This window comes from Cherax quadricarinatus, chromosome 10 (assembly GCF_038502225.1).
Source record: "Cherax quadricarinatus isolate ZL_2023a chromosome 10, ASM3850222v1, whole genome shotgun sequence".
NCBI classification, from domain to species: Eukaryota; Metazoa; Arthropoda; class Malacostraca; order Decapoda; family Parastacidae; genus Cherax; species Cherax quadricarinatus.
In genome coordinates, this window is record NC_091301.1 from 35,225,849 (window position 1) to 35,240,954 (window position 15,106).

The 15,106-nt window shown below is 42.4% G+C and overlaps 1 protein-coding gene across 1 annotated transcript in view; it reads right to left on the bottom strand.

Moving 5' to 3' along the window:
• Positions 1 to 226: 226 nt before the first annotated feature.
• The window catches only part of LOC128688074 (solute carrier family 66 member 3), a 76,733-nt gene continuing 61,853 nt past the window's right edge, over positions 227 to 15,106 (bottom strand). The window contains exon 4 of the mRNA XM_070083826.1: positions 227 to 1,054. Coding sequence (XP_069939927.1) covers positions 924 to 1,054 — 131 coding nt within the window. The 3' untranslated portion in view covers positions 227 to 923. The remainder of the gene's footprint in view (positions 1,055 to 15,106) is intronic.

Here is a 15,106-nt window from a genome sequence, read left to right on the forward strand (position 1 = left end):
TTTATTATCACACCGGCCGATTCCCACCAAGGCAGGGTGGCCCGAAAAAGAAAAACTTTCACCATCATTCACTCCATCACTGTCTTGCCAGAAGGGTGCTTTACACTACAGTTTTTAAACTGCAACATTAACACCCCTCCTTCAGAGTGCAGGCACTGTACTTCCCATCTCCAGGACTCAAGTCCGGCCTGCCGGTTTCCCTGAATCCCTTCATAAATGTTACTTTATGAAGGGATTCAGTATATAGAATAATAATATACATTTCCCTCTCTATTGGTTGCCAAGATAATTCTAAGAGAACTTCTAGTAACTGTATATACATATACACTACCAACTTTCTATTCCTGCAACTTTTTTTTTATGATTCCTACAATACATATCTCACAGATATTACTGTCTTTGTGCTTCCTGTTTAATATCAATGGCAAAACTCCTGACACAGCATAAAAAAAAATTACTCTTACAATATTTTTAAAGCAAAATTTGGGTTATTTATTGTCATTTGTTTATTATACATTATTACTAATGTCTCTTCAAGCAGGGGACATAAAGCAGTAAACAAAATAATCTGCTCAGACTTCTGGCAAACAAAGCTATAAATGATGTTTAAGTTCTTCAGCTGCAACAAAAATAGTAAGTAATTATATGGAGGAGATTAAAGTAGTAATAAGTCACACAGACTGCAGTGGTGAGCTTGAGCACCAGTTGCTTCACCAAGTATGGAATGATATCAACAAGTCTTAAACTATATTTACTACTAGTATATATATACTTATACAAAAAACAAAACAATAAATGCAGCATCAACATTTAGTACATATATTTTAGTACCAGTAATTCTTCTTTCTTGTACATTTAACTGTATATTTAATTAGTCACTACCTTGAAATGAATGAAGTTTCTCTGTCAGATTTTCTTAAATTCTAATTCTTCTTCTGTTTTGGTTTGTACATGGCAGCAGCAATGATGATGAAGATGTTCAGAACAAAGGAGGTGCAAAAGTTCATCAACAGGGCCGGGTCTGCAGACTCTACATAGATTGTGAAGATCCGAGCTGCAATTAGTAACGAGCATTAATGTGCAAGTTCAGTGAAATGTTCTAATGGCTATATATACGAATATAGCAACAAAGTACAGTAGATCATTGGTTAACATGCAATCTATTAACATATTTACCCTTTAACATGACTGAAAAACTGCAACATATTTTCAGTGAAAATGCTGTATTAATCAGCGATGTGGCATGCATCAGGTTCTTTCCCCTCTGTCTTGCAGTGAGCATTAGGGCAAGTTCACTGTCTTACCAGGGAGGACTACATAATGTACACACCTTCCCTTGCTTCAGTGCTCTATTAGTACTCGTGTAATACCATACTTGGCCTGTGTTAGTGAACTGATTTTCAATCATTTCATCCTATTTCATTTCTAGATGGTAACCATGGCACTCAAGAGGAATGGCAGTGATCCTCAAAGTGTGAAAGTCTTGGTGTTTTGAAGAAAATCAAGATATCAGATAAGCTTAAGGGTGAAGCAGGTGTGATGGATATGGCTTGAGCCTATGGCTTGAATGAGGCATCAATTCATGCAACTAATTAGACTGACACAAAGATAGAGTTTGCGCAATCAGCAACTCAGGTTGTAACCTGAAAAGAATGACAATTAGGTCACAACAGCTAAATATGGCAGAAAAACTACCGGGTGAATGAATTGAGCAAAAAAAACAGAGGCTCACTACTTAATTTCATCTTAATAAGAGCAAAAGCCTTAGAGAACTATAAAAGTGTGCGATGAGGAAGACAGGCCTGAGCATGTGTGTGTGTGTTTAGTATAGGATGGTTCCAAAAGTTCAAACTGTGCAAGCTGATGCAAAATATTAAATTTTCTGATAGAAGTGCTTCTGCTGACCATACTGCTGCAGGAAATTGCTTTCTGAATTACAGGAAATTATTTCTGGGGATGGCTAGGAGACACAAAGTGTTTAATGCTGACTAAGCAAGTCTTTATCAGAAGATGCCAACTGGTGAGAACTTGCATCAACCAGCAAGACAAAAGTGCACCGGGATTTAACCCTTAAACAGTCCAAACGTATATATACGTTCACTCGCGTAGCGCCCCAAAAGTATATATACGTTTTTTTTTCCTGCCTCCAAATTTGGCACGATTGGCCTGAGATGCCTGGTCAGCATAGAATTGGTCTTAACACTCGGTGTGCTCAGTATTAAAACAATCTGGGACCACTTAGTACCTTGTGGGAGCACCAGTTAAATTGAGCACCAGCTAGAGCAAACAGTGCAGCAAACACCAAGGATTCACTGATGTAATGTCATATTAACACTTCTCTTTTAAGAGGAAAGTGATGTTAACCCCAAGTTTAGGGTCTGTCGATCTCTGTCTATCTTTGTCTATCTCTGTCTCTATCTGTGTCTGTCTCTATCTGTCTCTGGCTTTGTCTATCTGTCTCTATCTCTTTCAATCTGTCTTTGTCTATCTGTCTCACAGGTACACATAAATACAAGTATACGTAGTATAAATTACCTAGGATAACCCAAAAATCCAGACAAAGTGCTATACTCTGCTTGAAGATGTGAGTAAATGTGATGCCGCAGTCTTGTGGCTCTCTCTGAGACAGAGAGCTAGACGGATAGACAGATAGACAGGGAGCTTGGCAGACAGACAAATAGACAGACAGAAATGTTTGTGTACCAGCAAAAACAAAGCTAGGCGGACTGTCATCTAATCTTTTCTTATCAGCTGCACCCTCCCCCACCCTCGTGTATGCTCATCAAACGTCAGCTCTTATCATATGTTATCTCATCTTATCATGTCACTGTCAGGGGTGGACTTAGTTTTTCATGCTTCAAGGGAACATATCGTTGTTGTTGTCGTCGTCGTCGTCGTCGTCGTCATCCTCCTCCTCCTCCTCCTACTTCTACTCCTCCTCCTCCTCCTACTTCTACTCCTCCTCCTCCTACTCCTGCTCCTTCTGCTCCTCCTCCTCCTCCTTCTGCTCCTCCTCCTCCTTCTCCTCCTCCTTCTCCTCCTCCTCCTCCTCTTCCTCCTTCTCCTTCTCCTCCTTCTCCTAATTCTCCTTCTCCTCCTCCTTCTCCTTCTCTTTCTCCTCCTTCTCCTTCTTCTTATCCTTCTCCTCCTCCTTCTCCTCCTTTTCCTTCTCCTCCTCCTCCTCCTCCTCCTCCCTCTTCTTCTCCTCCTCCTCCTTCTTCTCCTCCTCCTTCTTCTCCTCCTCCTCCTCCTCTTCCTTCTCCTTCTCCTCCTCCTCCTTCTCCCTCTCCACCTTCTCCTCATCCCTCTCCTCCTCCTCCTCCTTCTTCTCCTCCTCCTCCTTCTCCTCCTCCTCCTCCTTCTCCTCCTCCTCCTCCTTCTTCTCCTTCTCCTCCTCCCTCTCCTCCTTCTCCTCCTCCTCCTCCCTCTCCTCCTTCTCCTCCTTCCTCTCCTTCTCTCCTCCTCCTTCCTCTCCTCTACTTCTCTCCTCCTCCTCCTCTCCTCTCCTCCTTCTCTCCTCCTCCTTCTCCTCCTTCTCCTCCTCCTCCTTCTCCTCCCACTCCTCTCCTCCTTCTCCTCCTCCTCCTTCTCCTCCTCCCCTCTCCTCCTCCTCCTCCTTCTCCTCCTCCTCTCTTCTCCTCCTCTCTCCTTCCTCCTCCTCCTACTTCCTTTCCTCCTCCTCCTCCTTCTCCTCCTCCTCTCCTCCTCCTCCTTCTCTTCTCCTCCTCCTCCTCCCTCCTTCTCCTTCTCCTCCTTCTCCTCCTCCTCCTCCTTCTCCTCCTTCTTCTCCTCCCTCTCCTGCTCCTCCTCCTCTCCTCCTTCTTCTCCTCCTCCTCCTTCTCCTCCTCCTCCTCCTCCTTCTCCTCCTCCTCCTCCTCCTTCTCCTCCTCCTCCTCCTTCTCCTCCTCCTCCTCCTCCTTCTCCTCCTTCTCCTCCTCCTCCTCCTCTTCCTCATTATTATTATATACTTTCACATATCCAAAACATTGCTGGGACATATGAATACTTTGTATATATTCCAAGACAATAGTAAATGACCAAGGCAGGTGTAAATGTCCACCTGTCAATGTGTTTGTGACAATTTGAGTACAATTTCAGTACCTAATATTAGTGTCAGAACAAAGATTGGTTATAAAATGACAAGAACTACTACAAATTGTAATTATCAGAAAATAAAAATTACATAAAATAATATGAATAAAAAAAAAGGTATACCAGCAACACTTCTGCAAGCGGCAGGACTGGATGTTGTTGTCACATGAGCATTCAGTGCCAACTTCTCGGCCTCATATCTTGGTAAGTACTGACCCTAATTTTTTTTTTTTTACTCTATAACACTTAGAAAAAGGTGCTCTTTTTTTCTATTAAAAAAAAACTACAGTGGACCCCCGCTTTACGATCACCTCCCAATGCGACCAATTATGTAAGTGTATTTATGTAAGTGCGTTTGTACGTGTATGTTTGGGGGTCTGAAATGGACTAATCTAATTCACAATATTCCTTATGGGAGCAAATTCGGTCAGTACTGGCACCTGAACATACTTCTGGAATGAAAAAATATCGTAAACCGGGGGTCTACTGTATTTTTTTTTTTTCAAAATATTCGGAGTGCTGCGCGAGTGAACGTATATATACCTTTGGTCCGTTTAAGAGTTAAGGTGGCAAAGGATATCTCAACTTGCTACTTAGCAGTAATGCTTCAGGCAATTTGAAGTGTAAGCCAATGGTTATTTACAGCTCCAAGACTTGTCATGCTTTAAAAGCATAGATGATAGAGGAATTATTTATTGGCTGGTTTAATTTTTTTTGTGTTAACACATCAGCCATTTCCCACCAAGGCAGGGTGACCCAAAAAAGAAGAAACACCTTCATCATCATTCACTCCATCACTGTCTTGCCAGAGGTGTGCCTATTTATTTATTTATTTATTTATTTAGTAATTTAAGCATACATACAGAGGTACAAAAAATACAGGTAAGAGCAGCATGCCAAAGCCACTTATATGCATAGCATTACGGGCTAGCTTAAAATTAACTTAAGATTAACCCTACACTACAATGATAAAACTGCGACTTATTACCATGCCTGCACTCTTTCCGAGTGCAGGCACAGTACTTCCCACCTCCGGGACTCAAGTCCAGCCTGCCAGTATCCCTGAATCCCTTCATCAATGCTCCTCCCTCCACTACTTACACATTCAGTGACAACTTAAACACAATAACTGACTCAGAGATGAATAAACACCACCTGCTACTTGCTGGTGATTTTTACCCTTTGAGGGTCCGTGCTGTAGATCTACAGCTATACGTTGAGGGTCCAAACCGTAGATCTACACCATGAGCTCAGTTCACTCTGATAAGCTGTGAGCAGTAAATATGGGCCTAGATATGAGAGAATACATCTTTGTGGTATGTGTGCACCACATAAAACAAATCCTGCAGCACACAGTGCATATGAGAGAAAACAAACTGAGACCGTAATTTTTTATTAAAACAGCGACTTTGCAGTGTTTTTTCGTATGTTTTTTATAGTTATACTTGCAATTTCTTGGTCTCATTTGATAGAATGGAAGATATAATACAGAAATAGAGATGATTTTGAGTGGTTTTAGTAATGGAAATGGGTTGAAACTGAGCTCAAAATAGCAGAAATGTTAAATTTTTGCCGATGTTCAAAAGTAAACAAATGATCCCACACATCTAATCTAATATACATTCACAAATGTGGTGATATTATTTATACAATTATTACAGTATTGCATAACGTAAATCTTCTATTTTTTGGTTTGAGTAAAATTTCATTATGTGAATAAAAAATCAAAATGGAATTCATTTGTAAAGCCTCAAAACATAACTAATGAACAGAGGAAATGTTAGTTTAGTGCCAGGAATGCCTGCATTGTTTATTCTGGACCCTATTTTGAAATCAGAATATTTTGAACTTTGCATTAAATTGGCCAAATTACCAATTTCCAATCACTTTATTTTGTAGTTGAAACAGTTGACTTGGCGATTTATTGTGCTCAATCGATAGAATAGAAGTAATTCTAGTGAAATAGCTAAGAATTTGGTCGACTGGAATAATGTAATTGGCCTAAAATGGGAGTCAAAGTCAGCAAAATCACCGATGTGTAAATATCGCTGACACATCAAAATTCGCGAGAGCATAATTTCGTCAGTTTTCCATCAAATTTCATACTCTTTGTTTTATTACCTTCAGGAAAAGTTTTTCTACCATTTAATATGAAAAAAATAAAATTATTTTTTGAAAATTCTTGGACCCTGGTGTGCACTTTGAAATTTGGCCTCTGGACCCTGAAAGGGTTAATATAAACCTCATTCAAGCAGCAGACCCCCAAGTAGCTGATTTCACAAACACTATGAGCAGCTGCTTGCTACTATCATCTATAACCAAACCAACAAGAGTCACAGAGACAAGTGCCTCACTACTCGATCATATCTGGACCAATACTATATCCCCACTAAAAACAGACATAATCACAGACAACACTACAGACCACTACCCAACTTTTCTCATAACCAACTTGGGTAGACTGCCTCAGGACATGACTAAGATCTCTTTTCGACTATATGATGAGTCATTGGTAAATAATTTTATTACTGCCCTACACAACACTGACTGGCTGGATGAGTTAGCGGACAGCCATGATATTGACATGTCAACATATTCCTACACAAAACCCATAACCTCTACAATAAACACTGTCCAATGAAAACAAAACAAATCTCAACAGAGAGACTAAACAGCCCCTGGTTTACAAATAGTATACCTAAATCCATCGATAAAAAACATCAACATGTATATGAAAAACAATTCAGACGGCCTAATTACAAAAGAACTAAATGATACATTTCAGTACAGTGGAACCTCTACTTGCAAGTGCATCCACGTGTGAGTTTTTCCAAATACATATACAGTAAGGCCCCGCTTTACGGCGTTTCGCCTTATGGCATTCCGCTAATATGGCGATGTCAAATTATTTTATTTTATTATCACACTGGCCGATTCCCACCAAGGCAGGGTGGCCCAAAAAAGAAAAACTTTCACCATCATTCACTCCATCACTGTCTTGCCAGAAGGGTGCTTTACACTACAGTTTTTAAACTGCAACATTTACACCCCTCCTTCAGAGTGCAGGCACTGTACTTCCCATCTCCAGGACTCAAGTCCGGCCTGCCGGTTTCCCTGAACCCCTTCATAAATGTTACTTTGCTCACACTCCAACAGCACGTCAAGTATTAAAAACCATTTGTCTCCATTCACCCCTATCAAACACGCTCACGCATGCCTGCTGGAAGTCCAAGCCCCTCGCACACAAAACCTCCTTTACCCCCTCCCTCCAACCTTTCCTAGGCCGACCCCAACCCTGCCTTCCTTCCACTACAGACTGATACACTCTTGAAGTCATTCTGTTTCGCTCCATTCTCTCTACATGTCCGAACCACCTCAACAACCCTTCCTCAGCCCTCTGGACAACAGTTTTGGTAATCCCGCACCTCCTCCTAACTTCCAAACTACGAATTCTCTGCATTATATTCACACCACACATTGCCCTCAGACATGACATCTCCACTGCCTCCAGCCTTCTCCTCGCTGCAACATTCATCACCCATGCTTCACACCCATATAAGAGCGTTGGTAAAACTATACTCTCATACATTCCCCTCTTTGCCTCCAAGGACAAAGTTCTTTGTCTCCACAGACTCCTAAGTGCACCACTCACCCTTTTCCCCTCATCAATTCTATGATTCACTTCATCTTTCATAGACCCATCCGCTGACACGTCCACTCCCAAATATCTGAATACATTCACCTCCTCCATACTCTCTCCCTCCAATCTGATATCCAATCTTTCATCACCTAATCTTTTTATCCTCATAACCTTACTCTTTCCTGTATTCACCTTTAATTTTCTTCTTTTGCACACCCTACCAAATTCATCCACCAATTTCTGCAACTTCTCTTCAGAATCTCCCAAGAGCACAGTGTCATCAGCAAAGAGCAACTGTGACAACTCCCACTTTGTGTGTGATTCTTTATCTTTTAACTCCACATCTCTTGCCAAGACCCTCGCATTCACTTCTCTTACAACCCCATCTATAAATATATTAAACAACCACGGTGACATCACACATCCTTGTCTAAGGCCTACTTTTACTGGGAAATAATTTCCCTCTTTCCTACATACTCTAACTTGAGCCTCACTATCCTCGTAAAAACTCTTCACTGCTTTCAGTAACCTACCTCCTTCACCATACACCTGCAACATCTGCCACATTGCCCCCCTATCCACCCTGTCATATGCCTTTTCCAAATCCATAAATGCCACAAAGACCTCTTTAGCCTTATCTAAATACTGTTCACTTATATGTTTCACTGTAAACACCTGGTCCACACACCCCCTACCTTTCCTAAAGCCTCCTTGTTCATCTGCTATCCTATTCTCCGTCTTACTCTTAATTCTTTCAATAATAACTCTACCATACACTTTACCAGGTATACTCAACAGACTTATCCCCCTATAATTTTTGCACTCTCTTTTATCCCCTTTGCCTTTATACAAAGGAACTATGCATGCTCTCTGCCAATCCCTAGGTACCTTACCCTCTTCCATACATTTATTAAATAATTGCACCAACCACTCCAAAACTATATCCCCACATGCTTTTAACATTTCTATCTTTATCCCATCAATCCCGGCTGCCTTACCCCCTTTCATTTTACCTACTGCCTCACGAACTTCCCCCACACTCACAACTGGCTCTTCCTCACTCCTGCAAGATGTTATTCCTCCTTGCCCTATACACGAAATCACAGCTTCCCTATCTTCATCAACATTTAACAATTCCTCAAAATATTCCCTCCATCTTCCCAATACCTCTAACTCTCCATTTAATAACTCTCCTCTCCTATTTTTAACTGACAAATCCATTTGTTCTCTAGGCTTCCTTAACTTGTTAATCTCACTCCAAAACTTTTTATTATTTTCAACAAAATTTGTTGATAACATCTCACCCACTCTCTCATTTGCTCTCTTTTTACATTGCTTCACCACTCTCTTAACCTCTCTCTTTTTCTCCATATACTCTTCCCTCCTTGCATCACTTCTACTTTGTAAAAACTTCTCATATGCTAACTTTTTCTCCCTTACTACTCTCTTTACATCATCATTCCACCAATCGCTCCTCTTCCCTCCCACACCCACTTTCCTGTAACCACAAACTTCTGCTGAACACTCTAACACTACATTTTTAAACCTACCCCATACCTCTTCGACCCCATTGCCTATGCTCTCATCTGCCCACCTATCCTCCAATAGCTGTTTATATATATATATATATATATATATATATATATATATATTTTTTTTTTTTTTTTTTTTATCACACCGGCCGATTCCCACCAAGGCAGGGTGGCCCGAAAAAGAAAAACTTTCACCATCATTCACTCCATCACTGTCTTGCCAGAAGGGTGCTTTACACTACAGTTTTTAAACTGCAACATTAACACCCCTCCTTCAGAGTGCAGGCACTGTACTTCCCATCTCCAGGACTCAAGTCCGGCCTGCCGGTTTCCCTGAATCCCTTCATAAATGTTACTTTGCTCACACTCCAACAGCACGTCAAGTATTAAAAACCATTTGTCTCCATTCACTCCTATCAAACACGCTCAAGCATGCCTGCTGGAAGTCCAAGCCCCTCGCACACAAAACCTCCTTTACCCCCTCCCTCCAACCCTTCCTAGGCCGACCCCTACCCCGCCTTCCTTCCACTACAGACTGATACACTCTTGAAGTCATTCTGTTTCGCTCCATTCTCTCTACATGTCCGAACCACCTCAACAACCCTTCCTCAGCCCTCTGGACAACAGTTTTGGTAATCCCGCACCTCCTCCTAACTTCCAAACTACGAATTCTCTGCATTATATTCACACCACACATTGCCCTCAGACATGACATCTCCACTGCCTCCAGCCTTCTCCTCGCTGCAACATTCATCACCCACGCTTCACACCCATATAAGAGCGTTGGTAAAACTATACTCTCATACATTCCCCTCTTTGCCTCCAAGGACAAAGTTCTTTGTCTCCACAGACTCCTAAGTGCACCACTCACTCTTTTTCCCTCATCAATTCTATGATTCACCTCATCTTTCATAGACCCATCCGCTGACACGTCCACTCCCAAATATCTGAATACGTTCACCTCCTCCATACTCTCTCCCTCCAATCTGATATTCAATCTTTCATCACCTAATCTTTTTGTTATCCTCATAACCTTACTCTTTCCTGTATTCACCATATATATATATATATATATATATATATTGGGAAGTTGGAGGGAATATTTTGAGGAATTGTTAAATGTTGATGAAGATAGGGAAGCTGTGATTTCGTGTATAGGGCAAGGAGGAATAACATCTTGTAGGAGTGAGGAAGAGCCAGTTGTGAGTGTGGGGGAAGTTCGTGAGGCAGTAGGTAAAATGAAAGGGGGTAAGGCAGCCGGGATTGATGGGATAAAGATAGAAATGTTAAAAGCAGGTGGGGATATAGTTTTGGAGTGGTTGATGCAATTATTTAATAAATGTATGGAAGAGGGTAAGGTACCTAGGGATTGGCAGAGAGCATGCATAGTTCCTTTGTATAAAGGCAAAGGGGACAAAAGAGAGTGCAAAAATTATAGGGGGATAAGTCTGTTGAGTATACCTGGTAAAGTGTATGGTAGAGTTATTATTGAAAGAATTAAAAGTAAGACTGAGAATAGGATAGCAGATGAACAAGGAGGCTTTAGGAAAGGTAGGGGGTGTGTGGACCAGGTGTTTACAGTGAAACATATAAGTGAACAGTATTTAGATAAGGCTAAAGAGGTCTTTGTGGCATTTATGGATTTGGAAAAGGCGTATGACAGGGTGGATAGGGGGGCAATGTGGCAGATGTTGCAGGTGTATGGTGAAGGAGGTAGGTTACTGAAAGCAGTGAAGAGTTTTTACGAGGATAGTGAGGCTCAAGTTAGAGTACATAGGAAAGAGGGAAATTATTTCCCAGTAAAAGTAGGCGTTAGACAAGGATGTGTGATGTCACCGTGGTTGTTTAATATATTTATAGATGGGGTTGTAAGAGAAGTAAATGCGAGGGTCTTGACAAGAGGCGTGGAGTTAAAAGATAAAGAATCACACATAAAGTGGGAGTTGTCACAGTTGCTCTTTGCTGGGAGATTCTGAAGAGAAGTTGCAGAGATTGGTGGATGAATTTGGTAGGGTGTGCAAAAGAAGAAAATTAAAAGTGAATACAGGAAAGAGTAAGGTAATGAGGATAACAAAAAGATTAGGTGAAAGATTGGATATCAGATTGGAGGGAGAGAGTATGGAGGAGGTGAATGTATTCAGATATTTGGGAGTGGACGTGTCAGCGGATGGGTCTATGAAGGATGAGGTGAATCATAAAATTGATGAGGGGAAAAGGGTGAGTGGTGCACTTAGGAGTCTGTGGAGACTAAGAACTTTGTCCTTGGAGGCAAAGAGGGGAATGTATGAGAGTATAGTTTTACCAACACTCTTATATGGGTGTGAAGCATGGGTGATGAATGTTGCAGCGAGGAGAAGGCTGGAGGCAGTGGAGATGTCATGTCTGAGGGCAATGTGTGGTGTGAATATAATGCAGAGAATTCGTAGTTTGGAAGTTAGGAGGAGGTGCGGGATTACCAAAACTGTTGTCCAGAGGGCTGAGGAAGGGTTGTTGAGGTAGTTCGGACATGTAGAGAGAATGGAGTGAAACAGAATGACTTCAAGAGTGTATCAGTCTGTAGTGGAAGGAAGGCGGGGTAGGGGTCGGCCTAGGAAAGGTTGGAGGGAGGGGGTAAATGAGGTTTTGTGTGCGAGGGGCTTGGACGTCCAGCAGGCGGGCGTGAGTGTGTTTGATAGGAGTGAATGGAGACGAATGGTTTTTAATACTTGACGTGCTGTTGAGTGTGAACAAAGTAACATTTATGAAGGGGTTCAGGGAAACCGGTAGGCCGGACTTGAGTCCTGGAGATGGGAAGTACAGTGCCTGCACTCTGAAGGAGGGGTGTTAATGTTGCAGTTTAAAAACTGTAGTGTAAAGCACCCTTCTGGCAAGACAGTGATGGAGTGAATGATGGTGAAAGTTTTTCTTTTTCGGGCCACCCTGCCTTGGTGGGAATCGGCCAGTGTGATAATAAAAAAAAAAAAATATATATATATATATATATATCTAAGTGGAGCAAGGGGTCTAAAGTAGAGCAGACTACACTGGTCAGGGCAATGGGATAATAGTGAGAGGTGTCAAGTCCCGAGGCACCTGGTTTGCGAAATGGTAATACAATAGCCGATTTCCAGTGTTGAGGGAGAACCCCTCACATCCAAATAAGATTGAAAAGACATAAAAGAACGGGAAGGGCCGTAGAATGGAGATGCTGAATCATACTGAATCATACCGGTGCTGACGGCCAACAAATGGAAAGCGTGAACGTCAGTTCTTGAAGAGTAAATGGTACGTTATATGGCTCCAACCAACTGGAGGAGAAATCTAAGGGCAATTGCTCCTTGGTAGGTTTAGACACAAGAAATAAGTGACAGAGATGAAGCCCTTGAGAGATACGGACAAGATAGTTCCCGATTGCTGTGGCAACTTCTAAGGGCTCCGCAACATCAACTCCAGCAACCCGCAAAACGGGAGCTGGGTCCGGAGTGTACTTACCACATAATTTACACACCTTTTTCCAAATTGCACGCAAAGGAGAAGACAAGTTAATGGTAAACACACAGTCTCGCCAACAAGTGCGCTTAGCAGATGATGTGGCAAGCAACTGCCCTTGCCCGCTTGAAATCCAACAAAAGCTCCACAGTATAATTATATCGAAAACGGCCCAGTGCAGCACGTTTTAAATGCACTGCACAGGTGCATGCAGGAGACCACCAAGGTACACATACTTGAGAATGCCTACCTGAGATTTGGGGGATAGAACATGTTGCCACAGTTAGGACCAAGGTCGAAAAGTGGTGTGCTGCTTCATCAATAGAGGATGAATGGGAGTCCTCACAACGGGTGGTAAGATGGGAGTATGTCCCAATCTGCTTGAGCAAATTGCCAATGAGGGCTATGAAATAGTCAGGCATACATAGTAGAAGTAAGAAGGATGGGAAAGTGATCACTATCATGTAAATCTAGAAGAACAGACCACACAAAATCAAGTCCAATGAGCGAGGAACAGAAAGAAAGATCAATGCAGGAGAGAGACCGAGTACAAGTCAAAATGGGTAGGAGCACCCATGTTTAAAACATGAAGAGGATTAGATGCAAGAAGAGTCTCCAACTGATCACCACGAAAGTCACAGTGGGACCCTCCCCACAGGTGATGGTTAGCGTTAAAATCACCCAAAAACAATATGGGCAGTGGTAGAGATGAAATTCAAAATGTGATACCAGGGATACAGAATGCATGGGAGGGAGAAAGATAGAGAGACAAAACTGTAAACCATAAGTGTAAATAAATACAAGCTGCAGTATAATGCAGCAGGGAATGAATAAAACTTGTTGACACAATAAATCAACGTGTACAAGAAGTGGGCTTTCATTAAATGATTCGTCCAAGTAAAGGATCAGAAGAATGTATCAGCAAGTAGCCCGAAACAGGGCAAATAACAGCAGAACAAATTCTGGGCTCTTGCAACCCAACTCGTACTGGGGACAACTGGGAGAGCAACAACCGGATTTCTCGACTGCCCCTCAGGCCATGAATATTCCATTGTAAAAAAGACATTATGTACAGAAATAAAAATGACAACAATAAGAAGTGATAAAGCCTATGCATTATGTACAGAAATAAAAATGACAACAATAAGAAGCGATAAAGCCTATGGGCATTGAGGATCAGTAAAGTTAATGTGTGGGGGCAATGGTAAGTGTTTAAGTAAGGAAGAATTAGAATATTGCAGAGGAATAGTGTGTTGCATGGGTCGTGAAATAGAAGGGGTAGAAAGAGGTGGGTTGGTGTCCATTGGGGGTGTCATCTCCGCTATATAGCTGGAGATAGCGTCTAACGTCTCAGTTGATAAGGAAGCCGACAGTGCAATGATGTCAGAGACAGGAGAGGCAGTGAAAGTAAAAGTTGGAGTAACTATGGAGGCAACAAAAGAGGTCTGAGGAGAGCGGGAAGTATGAGCCTGGAGAGATGCGCTGGCTGGGGGAGAAAGTCCTGCAGTGTAACAGGAGAGGAAGGAGGATGGAGGACAACTATGGAAGATGACGACTGGGAGGGGGGGGGGGTGACAGGGGAAGAGGGAACTACACTAGGGGGAGGGTAGATAGATTCTGGACAGGAGATGGACGCGAAGAAAGTGTAGGTCTTCAAGGTCTAGTAGACTGAGAAGTAAGCGAGTGAGATGAAGAAGTAGAAGTAGAAAATGGTGCGGAGGTAGGAGTGTCAGAGGATAAAACTGCAAAAGAATTAGAAACTGGGGCAACTCCGGAAGACACGGACTCAGAGGGATTGGGAGGTGGGAGGACTGCTGAGGTTGGAGGTCTGTATTCTACTCAAGCATACAGGACACGAGGAAGTTTTCCTTGAAGGCAGAGCTGAGAGACTGCCACAGTGCAAGTAAGGACCTTGTGTTCTTTCAGGTAACGGATCTCTCGTTCATTACGATAGACCTGGTACCAGCGGGAAAACGAAGGATGAGGTTCCTTGCAATTGAGACAAGACTGGGGAAGACTACAAGACATACTGGAATGATCTGCTGCACAACAGATTGGGCATTCCGCCGCAAATCTGCAGTGTTTAGCAGGGTGCCCAAAATGCCAGCAATTACGACACTGTTGGAGAGTGGGAATTACTTGACGGACCTCTAAACGATGGTCCCCAATATAGACAGAGGACGGAAGTTCACGGCAATCGAAGGTTAAACGAGCGATGTTACTAGGAAAGTGCCTTTCCCTAGGGAGGTTTTGAAGGACTAATTGCTCTAAAATATCATTGCCGCAAGACAAAAATATCACTCTGTACGATGGTGCGCGGTAAGACCACAGTACCACTGCAAGAATTAACCCTTTGAGGGTCGAGAGGCCCTCT